Source organism: Pholcus phalangioides, unplaced genomic scaffold (genome assembly GCF_987345545.1).
Source record: "Pholcus phalangioides strain wild (caught in Gottingen) unplaced genomic scaffold, Ppha-v1.0 ptg000015l_1, whole genome shotgun sequence".
NCBI lineage: Eukaryota > Metazoa > Arthropoda > Arachnida > Araneae > Pholcidae > Pholcus > Pholcus phalangioides.
The window spans coordinates 10,317,495-10,344,866 of NW_028301608.1; the positions used below are offsets into that span (position 1 = coordinate 10,317,495).

The 27,372-nt window shown below is 34.4% G+C and overlaps 1 protein-coding gene across 2 annotated transcripts in view; it reads left to right on the forward strand.

Annotated features, from left to right (window-relative positions):
• LOC149075438 (kin of IRRE-like protein 3) overlaps window positions 1-27,372 on the forward strand; it is a 233,485-nt gene that overhangs the window by 194,552 nt on the left and 11,561 nt on the right. The window contains exons 7-13 of one of the 2 annotated variants that reach the window (XM_089242774.1): window positions 5,747-6,049; window positions 10,599-10,904; window positions 15,336-15,464; window positions 18,574-18,601; window positions 20,775-20,863; window positions 21,965-22,095; window positions 25,801-25,991. In XM_089242774.1, the coding sequence (XP_089098900.1) occupies window positions 5,747-6,049; window positions 10,599-10,904; window positions 15,336-15,464; window positions 18,574-18,601; window positions 20,775-20,863; window positions 21,965-22,095; window positions 25,801-25,989 (1,175 nt within the window). In that variant the 3' untranslated portion in view covers window positions 25,990-25,991. The remainder of the gene's footprint in view (window positions 1-5,746; window positions 6,050-10,598; window positions 10,905-15,335; window positions 15,465-18,573; window positions 18,602-20,774; window positions 20,864-21,964; window positions 22,096-25,800; window positions 25,992-27,372) is intronic. The other variant, XM_089242775.1, reaches the window with a different exon arrangement.

The window sequence follows — 27,372 nt, forward strand, 5'->3', positions numbered from 1 at the left end:
CTAGGAGCTTATGATCAACCGACTCAACTTATACAGAAGTCGCTCATTAGGCGTGTCGGGAAACAACGTGAAGCATATATGGAATATGTTTCGCCAGCAGGGGTGCCTCAAGATAACGCAATCGGGCAGGTTCAAGCAAATGCATCACTAACAAAAACTTTCATTTTCGCGGAAAGTAGCATCGTGTGTAGTGCATATGAGGAGTTGCTTCGGTGTGACATGAAGAATTCCGCGCTCAACCGTATGATTGATAGCAAAGTCGCTGCGCTTCCTCGCACCATAGGCTATCATTATTATTTCATTGATGAAAATGAGCAGTTGAAATCGGAGCTGCTTTTCACCAAACCTGTGAATGTGCAACTCATCTTTGACAACTATAACATTGTAGTTGAAAGAAGAACAGTGTGTCCTAAATTTCAAAGTGAGGAAATCACGACAACTGGCTGTTATGCCTGTGCGCCACTCGCCAGAATGACGTTCATGGCATATTCGACGTGTGCTGAGGGCATGGTGACTGTCAAGTTTGAACGAATCGAGGTCGCTACTAGTACTCTGAGACTACAATCTACACCCACTAAACAGATGATTGAATTCAAGGCGGAAACCAGGTGCATTTCCGACAAGCTATGTCTCTATGGCCGTACCGTACATACCTGCCAGCCGCTGTCGTTTTGCTTAGAAGCTGCAGACATTGAACTGTTGCATCCGAATTTAACTACATTGCAGTTTTACGCAGGACAAGTATCTCCTGATCGTTGGTTTTCCGGTTGGAATGGACTTCCCAGTACATTCCTGTCACACTTTTCAAGAATTATCTTAATGACATTTCTAACGATATTTATTTTTATTTTCAGTTGTTCTACCCTTGTTTCTCTAGGTAGACGATAAGAAGAAATGGAGAAGGTCATTGTATATATGATTTATTTAGGTACAAGCAGACTCACCTTATGATTCTCCCATTGGAAGATGATGCTAGCGAGATCTGTTGTCCTATCACATATTCTATTTTTCAAATGGATTTTCTGTTTATCATTTATGTTTAATTGCAAGCTTTAGTTGAGGGATATTTATTCATGTGCTAGTAAATTTAATATTTTAATGTTTTGAAAGAATATATGTTATTACTTATGTAACCCTTAAGTATTTGTGGACCTTGAAGTCAAATAATTTTAGTACTTGCATGAACATAGTCGATATGTGGTGAAGGTAGAAAGTAATAATCATTCTAGCTGAAATATTTGAAATGTTATAGAAAGAATTGCATTATATGGTGTTGTAAAATGAATGATATAAGTATGATTGTGTTTATCATGAAACAGTTATATGTTTTTGAGTATGACTTGCCCCAACCCAGCCTAGTATAGTATACAGTATTGTTGTTTCAATTCAAATCAACAATATGATGAAAGGGTAAATGGAAGAGGAGGAATGATTCAGTAGTTAACTAGTCCCAGGCTGAGAGGATTGAAAATTTGCTGTGAGCAAATTTTTTCCGGCAAGGGGAGGAATGTTAACTTGATGAGTTAATTAAAGATAGTTAATCTTAACGAGATGAGTTAATTGATGGTAGTTAGGGAAAATCGAAATAGTTTATAGATATTATATAATAGTAGTAGTGATTCATGGAAAAACGAGCAGAAAAAGAAAGAAAAGTAAGAAGTTACAGTGAAGGTAAAAGAAACCTACTATAGTATAAGAATGTAGGTCAGGAGGCAAAATTTTGGGTAATAGTGAATCGCATGTGATGGGAAAGTTTAATCCCAGGAGACAGACTGTTGAATTTATGGGAAAAGCTATATTTTGGAATGCAGTTGTATGTAGTCGGAGATAATGAAGGAAATGTAATAAAACGGTACCCTAGTTGAGAACGTTAGGTGGGTAAAATAATATTCGTGTCAAGCTGAAGACCGTGGCACTGGAAATCTTATGAAAAATAAGATAAGGCTAATCTTTGTCGCTGGTCAAATGCATTGATTTACGAAGGAATGTGCGTCTAGACGGTTTCTATGGACGTGGAGCGGATCTAAAGTAAATGGTAGGGTCAAAGGTTATGGGAATGTGAGATTTTCCCAGAGAAGGAGATGGGCCAATGAAATTATGTTTAATACTAAAAAGTGGTTCAGACGGGAAAAGAGAATTTCAAGATGAGCGAATGGAAAGTCTTGAAATAGCGCAAAAAGGTGGAGTTGAAATTATCAATCAAAATATAAAGAGATTTTAACGGAGAGAGAGGGGAATTCCGCAGACTAAGAGAGTTTGGAGTGTTAGATCAGAGGGAGAGGGAGTCAGAAACTTAGGACAGAAGGATGACGTCGAAGAAATTGTGGTCTAGGATCTTTAAAGGGGTAAGTGATGCTCAATATGTATTGTCATGTTTTTAGAATAAGTGCCTCCACATCACTGAAAAAGTTAATTGTTAATGTGCATGTACCTGTGTAATCTGTAATGAATCATCATAATAATGTAAATAAATTCAATGTAAATTTAAATGGGAGTATACGTAATTATTTTCAAGTCTCTCAATAACTTCTAATTAGATTAGAATATGTTTAACCCTGGGTTACTACGGGGATTTGGGGTTGCTCTTCACTATAGAAGGAGACCTCAATCTCAGTAGGAAGTTACACAACGCGATGGGAATAATAGTACTGGCTTAAATGTAAAATGGGAACTGGCTACTAAGCATAAGGGGAGAGTCAACAAATATGCTTTTAATTGCCTTTGCTCGGGGCGAATCCAGAAGGGGGAGCGTTCGCCCCCTAACAAAAATAGCACAATACGGGGCAATTTGACTGCCCCGTAAAACACAGGACGAAAACACAATTACTCGCCCTTCCGCCACGACACACTGAATCCGCGAAATATATATATATATATATATATGTATATATATGTCGCCAAAAACCTGTCAAATGTGAATCGATGAAATCGCTAAAAGATTGCCAATGGCAGGAATGTAAGCGAGAATGCTAATCACGCAGTAGATTAACATTTGATTCACGAAAAACACGTTTAATTTGACAAATACGTGACATGAACATTTTTATGAAATTAGCTAATTGTGATAATTTTAGTCCTATTTAACGTAATATAATTTATAAGTCTCTCTCAGCCCCTCTTCACTCACAAGCTATTGGGAATAAATTCGGATTATCTCTATTTCATGAATCGGCGGTAAATATGGTTACCTTGTTCTAACCTAACTGCACGTTAGAGAGGGAAAAAGTAGGAGAAAGGGAAAAAGCCAAACGAAAAGAGAACAGTATGGTAGATAAGACAGTAGGTACGAAGTGGGTTCTTTTTTCACTATCACCCTGCCTGTTCTATCTTTCGCCGCTCTTATATATATATATATATATATTAGAAGGACACACACACACACACACACACACACACACACACACACACCATGTGTAAAAAAAAAAAAAAATCACTAATACGAGTATAGAAATAAGAATTCATTCCACTGGTGTTTGGACGCAATATTACGTCTTTGACCGTATAGTGGTTTCAGTGAAAAATAAAAATTCCATAAAGCTTTGTTCAAAATACGGGACGTTTTCAAAAGTCGGAATGGGTGTGCACAAAATTGTCGGAATTTCTCTTCAAATACGGGCCATATAATCACCATATATATATATATATATATATATATATATATACTAGTTTTTGGCCCATGGAGTGTAGAATGCTACTAAACTACACATGCACCTCGCCCATATTCCTCTGCGGAACTTCGAACGAATTGATACATGTTGCTGTGCACGTACTCATGTTGTGAACCTTCCGTGAAGTTTGTTTCTGTATAATACTTGTTTTGTGCACGGCTGCCATCTGCCATCAATCTTTATAACTACGCGTGAAGTATAATGATTGATTAATTGTACCGTTGCAGAGCTGTTGCTTTCTCAGGCGAGACTTTTTTAACAGGGAGATAGACTCGCATTTGCGCCTCGAAGTTGGGAACCACTGGAAACCAACTTCAGCTGACCACGACCGTAAAAAGCTGTGCATCCCTGTCGTATACAAACTTCCTATATACACCATTTTGAATTTTATTGATATTTATTCGAAAAATTCGAAATGCAGTCGATACTCGTTTTATAACGGCTGATACGAAAGGTTCCGATTTATTTTTATATCCATCCCCATGTTATTTTCAATCCAATATACAACCTACAAAGATCACTCCCTTATTTACCCAGAAACGTGGAAAAAAACCACGTTTTTCGATGCCGAAATTTTGTTAGACCTTAATACCGAAGAATTTGGTACACAGCTGCGTACATGTAATTAATTATTGTGATTTTGTCATTTTCTAACCTGTTTTCATTGGAAATGTTCACATTATGACCAAAATAGAAATCTATTTCTTTGTTATATCCGAACGGATTGGTTTTTTTTCACGCATTCTATGCCAGGAGTGCACAATCTCCGGCCCGCGGGCCGAATTCTTGGCTCTGGGCAAAAAGTGGTTCCATTCGGCCAGCGAAGGTGTTTCGGTAGAAAATCGTTGATCCGCGCAACACGACAAATACCTAGGCGGGCCATATTTTCTTCATAAAAATATCGGAAATCTCAAAAAAGAATTTCCAATGGCGGTTGGAGTTTCCAATCACAATCAAAAAAATTGCCAAAGGCAAGTAGAGCTGTCAACCACAGCTAAAAAATTTTCACAGGAAAGTCAAATTGTCAATCACACAGAAAAACCTTGCTATTTGTGTTAAAAGTTGCCAATTACAGCCAAAAAATTAGTCGAAGGCAGCGAAAGTTGTTATCTGTGGATGAAATTGCTAAAAACTCGCGAGTGGCGGGAATTGGGGAGAAGCTATTGCAATTTGCAATGAGTAAAAACTGTTAATTTTTGTTATTTTTGTTTTCACTACAATGGGTGAAAACTGGCTTGCAAGTTACAATGATGAAAAGTGAAATTTAAAAAAAAAAAGTATATGTTTAACAAATATGTGAGATGGATATATTTAAATGGCTATTATTAATAACGATAGTCATAATTACCATATTTATAATTTTCCATGAAAATAATCTTGTCTTCAATAATTCAAGTAACCATTGAATATAAAAGAAAAAACGTATAACACACACTTTTTATAAAAAAAGAAGTTGGGACGGCCCCAAATTACGAGAATGTGTGGGACATATGGTCAGCCTATACACACAAGTTTCTGGTCCACTAGTTGTAGAAATACCGTATATCTGGCCCGCGGATTGGAAAAGGTTGTGCACCCCTATTCTGCGCAAGGACCTCCCAATATCGAGTGGAACAAGCGAAGAGGGGCGTTAAAACAAATGTCGTTGTGTAATGCTTTATTTCGAGTATTTGCATCTCTAAAAAACAATGGTGATATTTTGGAGTATACATGATATATATGGTACGCTTTATCGACTGGTATAATCAGAGAACGATAATGCATTCATCATAATCCAGTTTTAGACACAACTGCCAAAGAGTATATCATGTAAATTCTGAACATCACACGAATACTTCTACTTGCTGTACTATGAAATATATGACACGATGTATTTCACACACACACACATATTTTCTCCTCTCTATCACACTGCTATAAGTTTTGCCATTTTCGACGGAAAGCCCCAGCTGCATATTCACGAATTCAAATGTTTTCGGCATGGTCGCTTTTCTCTCAGAGAGAGAGAGAGAGATCATCTCACGTACTTTAGAATATATTTTGTGTATTGTATGTGTTTTGGTGGATATATTTTGCAGATACGCCTCTGTGCAAGCCTGGACAGAAAGTTGTGTACGGAGCGGCACGTCACGAAGCTGTCAAAGTTCTGTGCGAAGTTGAAGCGGATCCCCGTCAAGTGACCTTTCGTTGGGAATTCAACAGCTCCTCGGACAACCTGCAGGTTCTCACGTTCGTCACGGAAGGCCTGAGGAGCGTCGCGACTTATATTCCACGAACTGAACAGGATTATGGCACTCTGCTCTGCTGGGCTGAAAACACTGTCGGAAGACAGCAGGATCCCTGCGTCTACATAGTTGTACCTGCGGGTGAGAGACATACGAGTATATAACACTCTCTACATTTTATTCATTTTTTATTTTCTTATTTTCCTATCTTAAATCGTTCAAGACAGAAACTCCAAAAAACTACAGATTGATATATTTTTGGATGTCGCTAATAAAGTATTAATTCTGTACTCAGATGGCAAATTGTTATAACTCACTTTTCTAAAAAAAAAAAAAAAATGAGTACTTCGCATGCTCTAGAATCTCGTTCGTTAACTTTTAGAAGATGGCGCAATGTTGAAAGTCTCAATTTATAAGCAAACAACGGAGGCTAATAGTAATAAGTCAAAAACCATAGAATTGCATGTTGGCAAAATGCTACATACAATGCGTTATCTTGAAACTTAAAAAAAAAAAAATAAGTGGGGGTTTTTGTGCCAACTGAGCACAAAATTCTCCATAGAAGTTTTGTTTCTTATGATGGGATCTTTGTCAACCCTCATTTCAGAATCGTTGAATGTAAATTCATCGATTCCGAAATTTACTAGGGCTGGGAATCAATTAAAATACATAACTGATCATTAAAAAAATTTTAATCGATTAATAAGGGGGAAGGGGGTCTTCAATGCATGACATGGAACTTTTCGTCGTGCTCGTCGACCATTTTTAGTAAATAACTGACAAGCATCGAAAGACGAATAAATGGGGAAAAAAGAGAGACCACATTCTCTACTACCGTAAACGCTGTGCATCCGCTACATTACGTCTGAACAAGTTGAGAAGGGAACCAAACACTTTTATAAGGAACCTTAATTTTATTATCTCTGGGGGTACATGTAGACATACATAATTATAAAACTTTCGGAAATCCTTGAAAACTCCTTGATGTTATAATTTACTGTTATAACTCCTTACTGAAAATAATTTCAGAATTAAAGAATGACATAATAATTTCAAATAAAAGAAGAAAATAAATAATCAAAATTAAGGGGTGTTGGTACACGATCTTGGCTTCCCATTATTTTTTTGGTTAATGGATTAATTAGCTTGATTAGACCCAACTCACCAAGACGTAAGATGATAAAATGAAAACAAAAATCGTAAAGTTAAATTCAGTAAATAAGATGACTACATCAAATTGTGAGTTAACAACCAGAGACAGACAGACATGACCGCTGACCGCCCAGAGAGACCATCTTAGTTAACAATCACAGAGGTGTGCTTTCGATTTATTATATGTATGCAAAGCCAAAAACATTTATCTGTCTATGTAACTAGGACACCAAGGAAATTCACGCAATGTGTCAATATAACATATGTTTAAGCTTTGTATGCTTTCAGTATGATGCTGAATTTTTAATAGTTGAAGCTGAATGAATCTCCCTGCTGCGTGTGATACAGATGGATACAAATTACTCGTATATAATTTGTTTATAGCGTTAAGTTTTACTACTTTCTAGCGGCGCTGAAATTCCAGTGCACAGGAAGGTCCTCATAGTTGTTAGCATACACCCCTTTTAAAATGAATGTATTATGAAATATTTATCTAAAATATTAACGCGGCAAATTTGTTTACCAAGCTTCCGAATTGAACAAATTACTTAAGTCAACTTGGAAGTCTTGAACCATAAGTGGAATTAATATTGTAACCATATGCGTGTTTACGTAATTTTACGTGAAATCTATTCCAATATCGTCTAACTTTTGCATACCGATAATTATATATACTACGTTACATTGAAAAATGACTGGGGAACGAAATTAATGGGAAATTTATGAAAATAAGTTATCATTTTGAATTAATTATTATGAACATAAGTAAAAATGTAACTTTTATAGGAACATTTGATTATTTTAACAGATATATCTCATTATTTAGCCTTTTTACTGAGTGAATAATTGAAAATATGCTTCTGCATCTGATCAAGCAGAAAAATCTACTTCATTTTTTCTTAGTAACAATTGAGAATTCATTGATTTTTTTTTGTAAAAGATAGAATACAATACAAGTAACGCTGTCAGAGAATATAGAATACAATTGAGAGAAAGGAAAAAATACTAGAACATGTATTCGTACGCCATCTTGTCATTTTTTTTAAAGAGTCTCAACCCAAGAAATAGATTGGGGGTTGTAATGGAAATAATCGGGGGATGATTGAGCAGGCCACTGAGGCAATCATCAAAATCGATGGGAGCAATTTAAGGGTTATATCACAAATAAATAAATTTTAAAAATATTAATGTTCTGGTGGAGCTGTAGCCTAGATCGATAAGATACTCGCTTAAAGTACCGAAGAATGTTTGGAAGGGTATAACGAATTTAACACCCTGCTCATCCTTGTCAGGAACTTTCCTGACACACCGGTACAACAGAAACGGTGACATGCCACAGAAAAAGATTGCTACCGCAGGGAGTCTCACATCGAGGGGTTAGCGTACCAACCTCTCGGTGAGTATAAAAAAGAAAAGGCTGCCCTTCAAATAAAAATTCAAACACGAAGGCCACAACAGGCAAGTTGCCCAATGAACCCATGGCTGAAAAATGATGTCCATAAAAATTGCAAAAATCGGCAATGAATTGTAGGTCCCGATACAGTTAGCTCTCGTGCACAGAAAATGCTCGTGGGGTGACAAAAATGATCAAGTTAATGCTCTTTAATTTATAACTTCCACTATGAGAAATTGAATATGTTATTTTTTCCATAGATTTGCGGAAAATTTTAATAAAAGTGATTGTTGGTCGTAGCAAAGCGTATTCTCGCAAAAACGCATTTTGTAATAAGGGATGAAAGGAAAGCTACGCTAATTTCCATGATTTTTCTTCAATATATTGCATCAATGTATGTATATCCGATATCATTCTGACACAAAAAAAAAACAGCAGTATACCACACGATGAATAAAACCAATGAAATTACTGAATTTCCGAAAAGTATGAAATAGAAACGTATGAAAACTGATGCTAACAAAAAAAGTAGATCCTCCAGTTCCTTTCGAAACACAGTGGGTCAGAGGATAAAAAAATAACTTATAACGATCTTGGATTGAGAAAGGACTATATATCCCAGATGACGTCAACAAAAGATTGAAAAAAGGAGAATGAGTGCTTTGTTGATGATGACGTTCCCGTCATTGTGTTAATTCACTGATTGGTTTATGAACTGTTGACGTATTGTAAAATATTTTGGTGCAAGAAATCGATTCCCGACGAAAATTGTTGGTGTTGATATTTCCCATCGTGAACTAACTATTTCACAAACATATGTTTTAATAAAACTTCTTTCGTAGAGGTCTAAATATGATGGTGATTTTGACCCTTCATATCCTGGCGGTACAAAGATTAGATAATTTGTTTTGAACTAATTTTTTCCAAAAACATTGTTTTTTTTTTGCTTTTTTCGTCTCTAATTAAATCTAAAATTACTTACCCAAATAATTTACATACTAAATATTTATTATTATGATTTTCCTGTTATTCTACGTTTCACATCGTCGAATATAAAGGGTTAATACAAGATTCATCGATAGACTGGTTATTTGTGGGAATGATGATTACAAGGAATAAAATTCATCTCCTCTCCCACGGTGACTCGAACCCCGGTCTCTCGTTTGCCAGACGAGGAGTGCTCTACCAACTATGGAAACAGGTACAATATTGCAACCTTGGAGCGTATAGATATATGTTGAAAGACTCCGTACCTGGACGACGGCAGCAGTAGCAATCAACTAATAGCTCGTGAATGACATAGGTCAGCAGATGACCACATGTTTATAGAAATGTCCTCTCCACTTTTGTAATCATCATCTCCACAATTAACCAGTGTTTTTATGAATCTTGTATTAACAAGTGGGGAGCCTGTACTGATGATTGAAAACTTTCATTTTAATTAAGGAATGAAATGAAAAATACCTGAACTCTGACTAGAAACATTAAAAGAAAACACATGTACGACATAAACAAGATAAAATTATGAATGTCAAATAAAACAACGTAATTATCAAAATAAACAAAGCAAAACATACGTAAAATATTTATTTTACGATGGGAAATCAACACCAAAGGTTCTTTCGCCGCGTGGAACCGATTTCTTGCACGAAAATATTTTACAATACGTCACCAATTCATAAACCAATGAAAGAATTAACACAATCAGGGAACATCATCATCAACAAAGCGCTGTTTGTGCTTTTTTTTCAATCTTTTGTTGACGTTATTCGTGATAGCTGGCGTTATGGCCATTTCCATCAAAGACCATTTTCAGGGACCCACTGTGTCTCAAAACGATCTAGTTTTTATTGTAGTATATCACTCGGTTTTTATGAAAACCAATAAAATCATTGGATTTCATTGGTTTTGTATTCGATATATTTTTATTGTGAATCATATGAAGCCTTTAGTATCTTTCTCGAAAGCATTCAGAATTGCTTGTGCAAAATAGCGTCTCTAAATATACGTCAGAAATACTCTAAGCTTTGGAACTATCTCAGTTTAATTCAAAACGCAAGTATATTTATCAGAACCATGATAACGGTAATCGAAATGATTCCCCCACCCTCTTTGCGGTTTTCTCGGAATACTTTGTATCGATATTATATAATTTTCTAGGTCCGCCAGAGCCGCTGCAGAGCTGCGTCGTGTCCAATCAAACGGAAGACTCTTTCCGCGTGGAATGTGTCGAAGGTTACGACGGGGGTATGACACAACACTTTGTCATAGAGGTACACGATTCCACTCCCCTGAGTCATCTTAGGACCAACACGACATCCAAGGAGCCGTCCTTCGTCATTAAGGGCCTGCCCCCAGGATCGAACTTCCTCGTGGTCATGTACGCAGTCAACAGCAAAGGAAAGAGCGAATCCATAGTTTTGAGGACAAAGACGCTCACACCACCGGAAAGCCTGACGAGGATAGGTAAGTCAATACACAAAATACGGAACTCTTACTCGGTCTATTTATTTTCTTACTACGGAGATTCGTGTGATTGGAACCATTCGTGTTCACACCAATGAACTTCGCTTGATTTATTACATGTCGGAAAGAGGAACACTTTATCAGAGGTGGTAAGGAAGGAGTCATGTTGTACCTTCGTTCCCAATGTATCTCGAGGCAAATAATTGGTCCTCTGATACCGTAAATTGATACATTAGAACTCGGAAATTCAAAATTTTGATTCGATTTTCAATCTATTAATTTTTTTTTCTAACGATGCCACTAATTTCCACGACTTGATTCATTCTACTTGACGATGATTTAATATAACTGGACTCATTGATGCATTTTCTATATTTGTATACGCAGATGCACGTATTCTTTGTTTAATTAAGCTCCGATCTAAATGAAAAGGTTCTGTACGGTTGAGAGTTTCACTGCCACTAAAACAAATCACTGAACAACTCGTAAAAACAAAAATTCTTGCACAATCCTTTGAGCCAGGGCTTAACTTCATGAGATATATAATAATAATAATAATAACCTACAATGAGAAAAAGAAACACTCCACACATATAAGGCAGTGTTTGACAAGGCTATCAAGCACACACACACACACACACACACACACACACACACACACACACACACACACACACACACATAGCTTCTGACCAAGATAGCTGAGCAATTATGAAAGCTTAATGCTTTCACAATATGGATAAAACGATTAGAAATACTAAATTTCATAGATAAATATAATAAATTTATGCTTATTTAATCTCTTATATTTAGGAAATATCTCGTTATTAAATGGTCCTCCGTCCCCCATCTCCTCTTAGTTCCACTACTTACCTGATATTCAAATAAGTTTTATTTTCTTGAATCATATCAAACCATCATATTTATATTGTTACCAACTCTATGGACACTAATAATTTCAAAGAGGAGAGTTTATTCTTTAATATCAAACGAATTGAATACGCATCATAAAGCATTAGAAACCTAACTTTATCTTGGCAAACAACAAGTATATCAAACTGCCTCACTAGATTTGTAAATCAAATGCACCAAAATATATATATTTTTTTTCAATTCAATCGTTATGTTACGCATATCATTTATTTAAAAAAAAGTTTCTTACTAAAATTTAGAGCGTACACGGTATAAAGTTTGACCATCACCGAGAATGTTCATTTAATAACCAGTAAAACACAAACTACTTTACACCATGTTCAAACTTCAGTTCAAGCGACCATTTATTGACGCTACTCTCTCACGACTATTTGAAGACCATTTATTAGAGGACAGAAATGGTACTCGAGTGTTTACCAAACAGCTTCTAAGCCGAATAGCGGAACAATTATCAAAGCTCGATGAATTTACAAGACGGATAATTTGATTAAATACTAAATTCCATGGATACAATAATTAATTTGACAGACAAACATGGATGTTTCTTCAATCTAAAATATAGATATTATCGTATTTGTGATAGTATTTTCCTTTTCCATCTCTTACATTCACTACCTGCCTGACACACCAATAAGTTTTTATTTTATTGAATCATATCAAACCGTCTTAATAATATCGTGACCATCTATGAAAACTAATAATTTCCAAAGGGGGAGTCTGTTTTTTATATCAAAAGAATTGAATATGCATCAAAAAAGTTATTCGGAAACTCATTTTATCTTGACAAACATAACAAGCACACCAGATCGCTGCACTGCATTTGTAATTAATTGCACAACATTTTATCTTAGTGTCGATTTCTCTATGTTCAACTGATCTAAAGTAAAAAGAAAACGCGAAAATAAATTTAATTTCTACATCTTTTGTCAATTTAAATGCCCCTATATGCATATGATTCATTTAAAACACAAGTTTTACACTAAAATTCAGATGCGTTCGTGTTTGTATTTGTATATGGTAAAAAAAATTTCACCGACACCGAGAATATTTATTCAATAACTCGTAAAAACACAAACTACTTTGCACCGTGTTCAAACATCTATTCAAACCGCCATTGATTGACTCTACTCTCTGTCGACTATTTGAATACCGATTTATTAGAGGACAGAAATGCTGCTACTCGAGTGTTTACCAAACAGCTTCGAAGCTGAATAGCTGAGCAATTATCAAAGCTCGATGCTTTCACGAAGCGGATGATACGATTAAGCCCCAAATTCATAGATACATAATAAGTCCTCCAGCAAACATCGATGCTTCCTCAATCCGTGAAATATATATATTTTTTGTTGTTGTTATCTCTTATTTTCACTACTTCCCTAACACTCGAGTAAGTTCTCTTTTCTTGAACTGATTCCTTCACGCTATTTTTATATTTCTTTATATTCTTCGATTTCTTTTCTCGTGGAAATCGTATTTCTTATAATTTTTTTCACGGGGTTTTTTTTTCCCTTCCTTTTTTGCTTATATTTTCCACCTCACGACCTTTTCATTCGTTTTCTGCCCTTTTCTATTAAGAATCTTTCGTCCGTTATGAGTTGTCTTTTAAGGGAAATATGAACACGTCAATCTGACAAAAACATCCTTTTTTTCTTCAGGCTATTCCTTGATAAAAGTAGTAAAAAAGAAGAAGAAATGTTTGGGAGAAAAAAAAATAAAGTTGCTAAATATTTATGAAGAATTTCTTCGGCATCAAGGATCTCTTTATTTTTTATTTTTTTTGTGTGTGTGTGTCTCCACTTTATTATTATATTTTCGGTTTTTCTTGGAATTTTATATTTCAGTTCATTCCACCCTTTGTCTTAAGCCACAATGACGGCTAAAGACTCCATTCTATTTTTTTTTAAGATTCTGTATGAACACCAACGGGATGTAATGAGTAGCTGGAAATTTTTTTCATAATTTTTCTTGATTATTTTGTTACACGTATTCTTTATTTTCAATTTTTTAAATACGTTTTTATAATTGAAGTGAGAAAGAATAAATTTTTATTCACAAGAGAAGTGTTTACTTTTTTTTATATAATTTCAATTATGGTACATTCACCTTGAGATTATAGTAAAAAATTCAATTATTTTATATTTATACTGGTTTTTTTTTTAATCTTTTACTTGAGAAAAGAGCAACTAAATTAATGCAGTTATTTTCTCTAACGAACAGAAAGATGTTTATTTCGGTGAATATCAAAATATACGAACAGGTAATTGAGTCCCCATTAAGATTTTTACAGTTGGGTGAATCAAAAAGGTGATATTAGCAAAAGATGAAATATTGATACATGATAGCTGAAAAGTAAATAGATATTAATTTTAAAATATGACGGAAGATATTTTATTGACGTATTCTTAGAGAATTGTCGATAACATTTGAGAATGCGAAATGCTCATGAACTGTATAGTGCACTGAAATCGTCATATTTTTGAGTTGTGTAGCGTGTCCAGCACTGGAATTTTATGGTGAAATAAAACGGTGAAAATACAGACTGTGTTTTTTGCTCGATGCTACCGTTTTAATGCAATTCAAATTTGCTAATTGGTTTGTTAATGAATTGATCCGTGGATTTCGACGGTGAATATCGTGGAGTGAGTTTGTATTTTGGTTTTGATTTGATGTCGTTCCTAGTCAAAGGAAATTCGGTACTCCGGTTTACATTAACTAGTTTCTTCTGAACTACTTATTATTTACAGCAGAGGGAGTACGATTTAGCACTAATAATTTCAAATCAATGCCATTTAATTTGCATTTTTTGGAATATGCCATTTGATATGAATAAATTGAATTATTTTGCTTCTGTAGAAAATTATCCGTAGCAAATTCGGTTTGCTGAGAAAATTGAATAATATAAAATTGGAGAAAACATATTTCCCGAACTTAAATAGAATCTAATAAGAGCAACATATTTTTATACAGTTCTTGATGCCTTTTTGTGGTGATAATTTAAGGGTTCTGTAGCTCACGTGATCCAGTAGTTCACTAACTACTAAAACAACACTAGATATATGGAAAAACTGGTTGTTATATAGAGATGCTGATTTTTGGAGAGAAAAATTCACTTCTTTCCCTACGGACCCACGCCCTTCCGTAATGCGGACGAGTGCACTACCACTTCGTTATAGAAGCGGATAGAATATTTCTTTGTTAGAGCGTGTATATGTTGAACATCCGAAATTCAGCATCTTTACATAACAGCCAATTTTCTATTTATATTGTACGAAGAAGTGGAGAGGACATCTTTCTCCACATAGTACAATAATTTTATGAAGAATACGGTGATAAAAATTATGAAAGTTCAGCTTATAATTTTGAAACTATAGCAGCACACATTATACAGCTACAGTAAATCACATATTTAATAAATTTCAATGAACCAAGAAAATTGGGTACATGTACAAACTCAAAGAAGTTACTAAAATTCAGATTTCAACTGTTTTTACTTTACAGAAAGCCAATGGCAAGTGAACTTCAGCCCGGTTCTGGTAGTGCTCATAGCCGTGGTTGTCGGTCTAGTTCTTCTTGCCCTCATAGTTGTTTTATTCGTGAAATTCCGTACGAAACCTTCATCAAGAAAAGGTAAGTTAAATTAAGTATATTTTCTCTAAACATGTTTCCCAAGAGCCAAAACCTAAGGTGTTCGGCAACGAGCATAGATATTTGTTCAATTCTCTCCTCAGATGGCAAAATGTAACAAGTCAGTTTTTTTTCAAAATTTCAATTTCTCGAGGGCAAATTTGTAAACACTATTTTGCAAAAATGTGTTACTATGATTTATTGAAATTTTCCTCTGTTAGTTCCTCATAAACCGAAAGAGATGGACGAAATTTTGTCACCTTCCAAAATTTTGACTACAGAACAACTCATATTTTTTCTCGTAAAAGTGACTTTTGTGACATTTTGTCATCTGACCGTAGAATTAATCTACTAAAATATACCATTGCGAAGTTTTAGGCCAATCGCGCTCAATATCAGATCGACTTTTATTTTACGATAGGAAGAAAGTATTAAGATAAACTCATCAGAGAAGAACTACAAAAATTCAAATGCACCGTAAAATACGAAATCCCTAATGAAAATCGTACTATAGGTGCCGTCTTAAGAGGCAGAATATAACCACTACCACGTCGACCAGGGAATCCCACTTGTGTTGATTACCGAAATTATTCTCAACTCACATAAAAATACGTCTGCTCATTTCATTCGTCGTGATCATAATGAACCTGCTTGTAAGTCTAATTCACCGTTCTGAATGGTTGCTTCCGAAATGGGCCTATTTGATTCGATTATTTAAAATTTACATAAATTCTCTCTTGTAATGAGCCTACGCCATGGTGATCGGTGATGTCGATTTATTATCGTGAACTGATATAATTTCGAAGGCCTGGGTGAATGTGCTATGGTAGAAGTCTAAATCATCAATGGGCTCTACTTTGTAAAACACACTGGCCTCATGTTACCCTCTTGCCAGCAGTGAAAGGCAATGGTTCTATTCTCGCATACCTGATTCTTGGCACAAAAAACTAACATGTTAATTTAATTTTGCTTTACTTTGGAGCTGAGCAACTAGAAGTGAAGATTTAGTAACGGAGTTTAAATTAAATTTTTGATAACTTGTTATTAAAGATTTAATAACGAGGTAACCTACCCTAGTCGGATCCCGATCAGCGTTATGGTGGTGTTATACTTTTCCTTAAAAACGGCACCCACAGTTTGCCGAAATGCATTTGGCATTTCTTTTTCGGTGTATTTGCCTTTGCAGTTGTTTTTCTTTTGAGATTATATCAAACAAATGATTATTTACTCTTAGCGGCAGACTAATGATTTATCACCAGTTGGCTACAACAGGTCATTACCACAAAGCATCGTTCCTTCCCAACATGCATTGTGAACTCGTACCTTTATGATTCCGACACATAACGCAAATACAAGAAACACACCCAAGAAAAAATTTCTTCCAATTGAAAACTTAAAAATTTCATGAACTATACCTATGTTCTTTCTCCTCTGTATATGAATATTTGCTTTCTCTCTCATACAAACTCCAATTTGGAAAATAAAGTTAGGATACATATACTCTTTAGGGACCTCTTCAATTTCAGAAATATATATACGATCTGACATCGTGTACAAGCAAAACGTGATGTACATGGAAAGAACAGCTACTCGAGAGCTTTTAGGAATTCGTTGACGTACAATTCGGGATCGGTGGAGGTACGAGACGCGGTACTACCACAGAATCTTTAGGCAGCCTTTTTACCACTACCCTTCCACAGATGATCCAGGGCATTTTCTTCCCTTTTTTATTTTATTTATTTTTATATATAACGAAAACGTGGTGGAAGGTTCGAGAAATTCATTGCGGTATAACCCTAGGTGTTCTCCAGAGTACGATCCCAGTGTAATGACAGCACACACCTCTTGGGACCCATTTGTCACTGCTTAAGCACATCTGACGTCTGAGGGAACACGGTTATCTACTTTCTTCGCTTTATAATGTCTTTGCACCATTTTCTTCTCTTTTCAGTATCTCATAGCCATTTTCCGGATTCTCTCCTTTTGTTATTTTTTTTCCTCTTTTATTTCTTCTTCTCTATTATTATATATATTTTGATCTCCTCTCTGTCTACAGTTTCTTTCTCGAAATTTCGACAGGTATATATTCGACGCTATTTCAGTATCTCGTTTTTCTTCCGTGTCTACCTGTCTTCTTTTTCCGTCTTCAAAATCACAAAATTTGGGAATATATACATATATGTTGTGATAAATGTGGTTAATAAAGTTATAAATATAATATTATATATAATTAAATATTATATTTATATATTTTATAAACGCTATTTCTCGCATATTGAGTAAGTAAATTATAAATAATAGTATGTGAAGAGATGGTATTTCGGCCTGAAATATACTGAGAAATTGAATTTTCTTGATGTTAATGCCAAAACTGATATTTGGAAAGAAAATTGATCACTTTTCTTTCCAAATATCAGTTTCTGCTAACCTTTGCTTTGACCGGCCATCTGCATTCCCGTTCAGTGCAAACGATCTCGGGGGAAAGATTGAGATATTCATTTCCTTGGTAGTCTACTGGTGTAGGGCGCTCAACCGGCGAAGTGAGAGGACGTGGGTTGGATTCCCCGCATGGACACTTGAATTTTTCTCTCTTTCCTAAATTCATTTTCGCAACATTCTCCTGTTAAAAACCTTTCGTAAGAACACTCTTAATTATCCTACTTGTCTTGAAATAAAATCATGAGTAAAAATTATCTTGGCCATTTTACAAACTGAACGATACGCATTTATGCTATTGTTCTTATCTTAACCTTTTGTGTGCAGAATAACAAAAATCTCTTCATCCCCTCCCCCACTATAAAATGCCACTTTTTTATGAAGTGCACTTTGTTCCGATTTTAATAGAGCCAAGTGAAGGAAATTAGAAAAATGCCTTCCATTAAGAAATCTGTTTTACAAAATATCTGGGCTTGTCATTATTAAAATATTTTTTTTTAGAATTATTTTAAAAGAATAAGAGCCATATCGTCAGTGCCAATGACGTTCATATATAAAAACGGGACGAGATTTTGAGAAAAATATCGATCGACTGTATATTCTGTATATACTAATTACGAAACTAATACAAGTAAAACTCAACATCACAACATATACATTTTCTTCTGTTATTTAGGATTACATGGAAACTCAAAAGATGACAAGTAAGTAGCCTAGATATATATTTTTCTCATTTGTTTAACTTTTTTTAGGACCTTTATAAGTTCTTATTAAGATTGAATAACCTTGTTGTTCTGAAATCATTTTGTTCCTATTATTATATATATAATACTTATTGATGCATTTTGGTCCCTGTATTTTTTAATCCCCATGTTTACTTCAAACATACATTTCTCTCTCCTGTTACATTAACGTCAGTTTCAATTTTGAGATTTTCTTGTGATCTTTATTTCATTTTGATACTTTGGCGTTAAGAAGTGACAAATGTTTGGAAAAAATGCCATTCATCAAGAAAAATTAAATAGTTTCAAGTTGAAGCCGTTAATTATAAGCTGGTTTTAATGAGGAAAAAGTTTTATGGTGGTAATCAAGATCAAAAAGACCGTAATAAGATCAAAGAAACATTTTAATTTTTTTTTCCATGATGTGAATCCAACCCGAATTCTAAGAAATGTTATGTGAAAACATGTTATACCCCCAATTTTCTATTAATTTTCTTCTCAGCTCAGATGAAAGGATGTGTTTTCTCTTCTACACATGTTTTTCTGAAGGTTCGGTTAGCGAAAATTAGCTTTATCTCATATATTTTTTACCTAGTTATTTTTTTCCGACAAAAGAAAATTACTAATATCGTAATCGTAACAGGGTGTGTATAACATTTCCCCCTAATCTCAAACAGACATAAATATCAAACATGATCAACACTTATTTAGGGTGGGAAAATAGAAGGGGAAAAAACGCCATTTTTTTATAATTTTTTTTCTCTTCATTGCGCGCTACGATACTCCGCGGATGCTCTGCATATGCAGAATTCGTGATCTGCCGATGATTACGTGATCGCCATTTGTGCGGCACACGAGAGCATCTCGCATATACTCATGTGTATATATAGGGCTTTGGAAACTATTCTGTGTGATTATTCTACGCAATCATGGTACGATAATTACATGGGAGAGTTTCTGGTCCCGTTTTCATCAAACTCGGCGGTCAGCCAGCTGGACGCGATCGCGTGATAATATCCATCAGATGATACCGCTATTCCGTGCGCGAATTGGGCTATAGTATAGTATACCATATGTGGAGACGTACCTGGTGTTGTCTCGAGATAACTCCCTTGCCCCTTCGGAACTTCTTCAACACTAACTGAATGTAAATAATCTGATTTCAGTGGCTTCGTTTATGAAGATAATTCATTGCACTTATGTTTTATGCCAGCACATTAGTATGACACTAATGTAGTAGTGACGTGACACACCTCCACAAAACCATTATTAAATTCTTTAAGGTGAATGAAACTTTTCCAATAACTGATATAATTGAGAATTTTTTTTCAATCATTTTAACACTAAATTGTTTTTTTTCATAACAATTATGTATTACGGAGAGTTTCGAACGGAATACGTATTCCACGGCCGATTTTTAAATCTGAAGTAGAATATTGGAGAATATCAGCAAAAACAATTGCAAATATAGCTGAGATAGTTTCAGCTATAACACTTATAATAGTTAAGGGATATGTGAAAATTGCAATTTTTATGCAAAATACGTCGATAAGTGAAACTTTTACCTTTATATTACTAAAAAAACAAATATTGTAATATATGAATGGAAATTTCTTGAGATATCCATATATAAAAATCTTAGTTTTATCTATTTTCTTCCGTATTCTTTTTTAAACTTGGTTATTTTGATGGGTAAAAAAATGCAAAAATCGGCATTTCGATGTGATCGATATTTCAACAAATTTTCACTCAAATGCTACGGAATAAATTTCTTTCAGCCTATTAGGAAAAAGAATAAATTGTTATACTTGGCGAAATTTTTATATTAGGGGGTCGTGTAGGATATTATTTTTATAATTAAATTTTAATTTAAGTTGGTGTTGTTTTTATATTTTTCCCTCAATGTGACATTTTTATGTAAATGACACTATGGCAGATTAATTTATTTAATTTAGTTGGTATTTTTCTCATATTTTCTTTCTCATTTTGCAATAGACCATAAAACTCCCATTTCTTTTCAATACTCTACGTGATACACCCTGTAATCGCATCTCTTACTTGCCATTGAAAAATAATATTCTATAGAAATTTTCAGCTTGAAATTTAATTAATAAAATATTTCAAATACTTAAAAATATATCAATTTTATATGAAGGTGCCAAACACCTCTACAAAAAGACACAGATGACGAATGGAAATCTTGCTCATGTGCAGGTGAAGAGAAATGCCCAGATATAATCCCGGGTGAGTATATACAAGTGCAACGCATATTTGTTTCATTTCATTCCATTTATCATCAACTGATAAAAAATATCATAATATTTCAGTGTAAAAAGATTCCAATCCAGGTCCTCACGTGGCCCAGAAGAGACATACAGTACGCTTTCATAATTCCCCTTTGCATTTTACTGGCAAACCGTTGTTTCTAGAGGCATGCTTCCAATTAAGAACCATTCAAGGATCGAAAGATCGCGTAAACATCAGATATATACGTCATTCATGTTGCAAGGGGTTGTATAGTTATCAAAATGAAATAAAAACTTTTATACTGTAACTTGTCCTCAGAAACCAAATTAGAATGTTGCCCTGTCTCTCTTGGAACATGGGAAAAAATTTCCATATTCCGAAGTGCAATATTCGCTGAGAAATTTGAATTTACGAACCAAAGAAAATTTGGTAAAGAACAGCATAACGAGCTTGTCTCTCAGTTTATTCTGTTCTTTCTCAACTTGTCTCCGATTTTGAATTCAGACGTTTCAGCAAATATTGCTAGTTATAATAAGTAATTCGAAAATAAGTAAGAATTTTATAATTTATATATATATATATTTTTGGCCTCAGGAAAGACAGGGCAAAAACGTTCTAATTCGGTTTTTGGGGACAAAATGTCCATATGAATGACGTATCTGAGTTCAACACGATATTTGATTTTTTCTAACTAAAATATGCCTCTAGATTTAACGGTTCACCGCTAAAATGCGCCAAGTGGAATTAAGGAATCACGTCGTATCTGCTGCTCAGTGAGAAATTCCAATTTAACATTTTTTGAGTATTTTTCCTAATTAGTAATCCAATGCTGCTCTTCGATTACAAGTATGTTTTGTAACCACGGGGAACATATAATAGAGTTACTTTTTTTTCGCGACTTTGAATAGTGCATTTAACTTAAAGTAGCCCTCGTCAACTACCGTTATATTCTGAGGGTAACCAAAAACAGTTTTTCTGCACCCAATGCCGTCCAGACGCAGAAATTCGACATCACTGTTTCAAGGGATTGTTAATTAATTCCGAATTTATTAAATCTATATAAAATTTGCTTCTTTTTCCTCTCTTGTACACACACAGGACCTCTAAAAGAAAACAGTAACATGGAGGACGATGAAGATTTATGTGCGGAAGGCTTACGTTGGAGGACGTCCTCAGTAGATGGTGGTCCGGGAATAATATGCGCAGAATCGTACTCCAGGTCGAAACTTGTAAGTAAAACCAAACATCAATGTTCAGGTCATTGAATAAATATGGTTTCATCCCTTTACAGCATGATACAATATTAGTAGAGCCCAGAAGTTCAGCCAAAATGCCAAAAAAAAAAAAATGCCTCTTTTTTGCCTATTTTCAAACATTTTTTGGAAAAACACCTTTTTTCAAGTGTTTCTGCCGCAAATTCATATTTTGATACTGTTATATATTATTTATTCTTGAATTTCGGTGACCATATTCTGTCGAACTTGGGTGTTGTTAGCATTGATAGTCTGATTTTCTGCATTGCAGGTGACGTAATGGGAGAGGGAGGATGGGGGCCTATTTTAACTATTATACTTACTTCAGTGCTAATACTTGCGGGTTCTAAATATATTAGTTATAATTATTTTATAAAAGATCAAAAAATTTCAATATGGTGTCTCAAAACGGAATATAAGTTCATTTTATTGCATTTTTCGCCCCACGTTCATTTTATACACACAGACACATGAGTGAATAAGAACTAGAGATTTTCAGTTTTATTTTCCCTTTACATATTTTTATACTCAAGATTTTTTGAAAGTATTGAGAGAAATCACCAGAGGGCATGCTTATCGTTATCGTTAAGTAGGGGAAGTTAAATTTTTGTTTTTCCGACGCTAGTCTCCCGTGGCTGTACTAAAATCAGTCGACAAGCTGATCGGTTGACAGCGGTTCACGAGTCCCCTGTTCATAATTTTCGCACAGCAATTTTTCCCTTGTTTTCTGCCTTTCATTATCATACCGATGCCGGGGAGCAAATATTTTGTTACGCATTAAGCCACTTTCTCTTCTCCTGAACCTTTATGATTTTCGAAAGAATCAAGTAAAAACAGAGGAATAGGATTTTTTTCTCATTTCGACGTGGATGCACTGTTCAAGATAAAACCATAAAAGCATGCGATAAATATTTTAAAGATTAATTTTAAATAAACTGGTGTATTGTATCAGCTTTTGAAGAGGTTTCATGATGGACAGGAAAACAAGGGAGAAAAAGTATTCGATCATTTAATTCTTTAATTACCGATTCACTATTTATTATAACGACCGCAACCGATTTTCTTCCGTTTTATTCATCGAAAAAATTGCAATTAACAACAGATGGACGAAATATTTGAGAAATATTACGTTTATAATTTATGTAGAACAGGGAAACATTACGTCCCTCCGAAAACTTTCTTTCATGGAAGCTGCTTCATCGGTTCTACTGAGATTTTTCTAGAATATTAAAATAAATATTTCATGATTGCAAACTTAAAAAATATTCAGTTGTTCAGTCCGTCTGATATCGCAATCGGTGTATTTTGAATATATTCACAAAATGATCAATACGGTTGATCAGAATTTGAATTTTAAGAACTTGGGTGTTATTTTTCATTAGACGTTAATGTTGCTCAAACTTGTATAAATATTTATGAAATCTGAAGAGGCGATATATTCTACGTGAAATAAGCGTTGCAGAGTGTCACGAAGTTTTAATTCCGATGATTTAAATATTTTAAGATTCGGATCGGGGTTGATGTGCAAATGCGGCAGAGGTTTGGCGCTGTTTGAAGCGTTTTCCTTCCTAGCGATAGCAGAAAATTGTTCCGTTTGAGGCGGTGATTTTCACATTTGACACCGTTGTTACCACTTGATGGACCACTGCCTTAAAAGGCGACAACTTCCGTCTACTTCTTCAATCGAGAGCGCTCGAAACGGGATAACATCGTGTTGGGCGATGGTGTCACCGGGAGTGAGGGGTGGGGAATTGAAGAAAATCAGATATTTTCCACCACCCAAATTATAGCAGACATTCTAGGCATTCCAAAAAAAGTACCACTATTAAAAAAAAAATCCGTGTAACTTTTTTTCTGATAAGGAACAGAAAGAGCCCAGTTTTAAAGCTCTATTTTTCTTTGGTCACAAAAAGAAACACCGTGAGATAGAGATCATCCATCATACTGACCAGTCATCGCAACACATCTCACTCTGAGATATGCTTCACTCTCACCGAAATTCTTCAAATAGAAAAATCACTCGCTGGAGTAATGCTTTCAAAAGGACAAATGCAACTAATCCGTACAATTACACAAAGAACGAATTCCGCAAATGCCGCATAGGTGAAAGCAAAAAAAAAAAAAGAAAAGAAAACTCTGAAGAATAGTGACAGAAATAGTAAAACAAAAATTTATCAGGCTTTATGCCTGATAAATTTTTGTTTCATTCAAAAACATACAAAAAAAACCACATGAATTCCATGACAGCGATATTTTGAGTTGCAAATGTTTTCCGGGCTGTTAGGTCATGGTCTTTTAAGGCTATTGTTTCTTGACGTTTCACTCACATCTACGGCAGCATCTTCTGAGGTTAAACACCCGTAGATTTCTGTCACAAGCGTTTTACAACGACGCATTTCTGATGAAGACGAAACATGAGAAAAGAAATAACTTTGTCCATGGCCTAACTGCCGGGACTCTTTGTAACTCATTGAACGCTGGACACGAAAGCCTCAGACTTCATAACTACATTCTGGTTAGTGGGTCTTCTACTTTTTAACATGATAAAAATAAACTTTCTTATGTAGAAATATTGTTTAAATTATTATTTATCCAGTGATTAATTTCAAAATTTTACCAGATATATTTTATTGCATATGCTGCCCTATAATAACGCAAAATTTTACGTACTTCCAATACTTAATTCTTTTAGAAATTTTCAAAAAAAAAACCCATGAAAAACAACTTGTTCACATTATACAATTGCATGAATTCAATATATTTGAATAAAAAATTATTCAAAATAAAGAAAACTGTTTCATAAAATAATGCGAAAGATTGAGATTTTTTATCGACTCAATCTTATTCAAAATCAAATTTTAAATTTTAAAAATTTCGATTTGTTTTTATATTTTATAACTCAATTATTTAGTAATGGATTTCGTCACTTTATAAACAGTTTCCTTTATTTTGAATCAATGTTTATTCACTTTAATTGATGTCACGTCATTTTATCATGCGCGCAAGATGTTTATAATGCGTTGTTTTTAAAAAATTTTAAGAAAATAAGCATTGAGATTACTGAAATTTTACAATGGCGTAAGATATGATACACAATCAAATGCACATGGTAAAAGTTTGAAATAAAGCAATGAATAAATAATATTTTCAATGATATTGCTGCATAAAAACGTTTTTTTATCATGTTAAAAGGTAGGAGACTGGCATGTTTTTGAGGTATGTAGTATGATAGAGGGAACAAAATTTCCCAAAATATAAATATGTAAATGCCAGATTTACAATTCATATGTGAACGTTTTTCCTACTATATAGTCTACTATGCTATAGTATAATATACTACCATACATAGTAGAAAAAAAAATAGTACGATTGACAAGAAGCCTTCATGAATGAAATATAATTATATATGTCTTTCTAAAATTTAACTCCCGGAGCACATTGACTTCTAAGTTTGAAATTTAATGTTCAATTATTTATTTAATTTAATCTGGAAAATTTTCTCCTTCAAATCGATTGATATTTTTTTTTCTAGAAAAAAAGTAAAAAAAAAAATATTAACACAAAAATTAAAACTTCAGCTTCACCTGTTTTTATAATTTATACAAAAAAATTCAATTTTTTGTATAAATTTTTTTATTATGTTTCCCCCTTATTTTTAATTTTGTTTTTTTATATGAATAGAGTGCGTCGGGGATGCCTTTACTACAGACAAGTCCGTCAACACCGCCCTTGACGCAGGAGTTATCCTTACAGCCGACATTACTGCAAGAATATTCTCCGACAAAAGTGTTGCCACGTACGAATAAACTTAATTTGGTGGATAGCCATACCGAGATCATATCAACGACGAGCCGTCAAACCAAAGTCTGAAAGTGAGTTATATATATGGATTGATATGATGTAAAACATCTGTTTCATGTGTTTAAATGAATATAATATACTGTATACAGTGTGTTTCAGAAGTACGTGGATCAATTTATAGTAGTGGGTAAAGATGCCCCCATAGAAATGTTTGCAACACCCTGTAGTATACAAGCATCATGATGAAAACATACGTATTTATATTATTCTATATAGGCCTACATGCGTATTTTCCAAGTAATCATGAGGATTACCATCTTGGACTTCCATTTTTAAAATATAATAGATTATTCGATTTCTAGTAAATACTTTATTACCGATCGATTCATTTGATTGTCTGCTGATGAAGAATGTTTTAATGCATATATAAAGTTTAACAATATTAACTTTTGGACTATAAATCAATTTAATTATTTCTCAGTTTACATACCCCTGTTGTGAAAGGGAAATTGATAAATTATGTTCAACTGAATGGGTAATATTTATTGTCTCGTCGATTCGTCGATGGCATGGTTATCATATGAGTCTCTCTGTGCGAGCTGCTTGAAGAAAAGTATAGATAGAAGAATGGAAGCCGAACTATATATAAAGCTGTAGCTAAAACTCGATGTTAATAGAAATACCCTGAAGGGAATTCTCTAATAATAAATGACCGATGTCATTCCGTGGTTTCGCTGACAGCTCATAATATTTCTGAACGAAACAGTCAGATTATGTGATACACGGATAGCATGCTCAGTCACTGACACGAAGCTGAAAGAAGAACGAATGATGGATAGTCGATAAACTCGATGTAGAAATTTCTAGACGTCCTGACTTCGAAATGCGAGACGCGAAACGATTCGGTCAGTCATACTCAAATGATTATTGCGAATTGGTGACTCCGCTGTGAAATAAAACATTCCGAACAAAATTATGGAAGCTCGGACGTACATATTATGTACATGTATTTGAGCGAAATACCACGAGTTTGGATACGAGAAAAATGACCCCACATTTTGAATAATGAAAACGGGATCAAACAAAAACAGACATTCTGAACGTAATCACATTTCTCGCGCGCAAAAGCCACCATGTGTTGTAATATTTGGAACATGTTTGAGAATCACAGTAACACATTTTTTGTTGATTTCAATACTATAAAAAGACGTAGGATGTGTTCATAAGTTCTCTGAAGATCTGTTAAAATTGAAGTTATACGCCGTGGTGTAGTCTCCAGAGATCGGTGGAAGTCTTTTAGGTAAACAGAGTGATCTGTGCCGTCTGGATAAACATAAATAATTCCGTAGGTTTAGGTGCTGATACTCGTTTGCTCATTCTTTTGTGATTAGACGCTTGGTGACACTTGATGTAGACTTGCTCCAATCAGGTGAAACAGATAAGTCGAATATC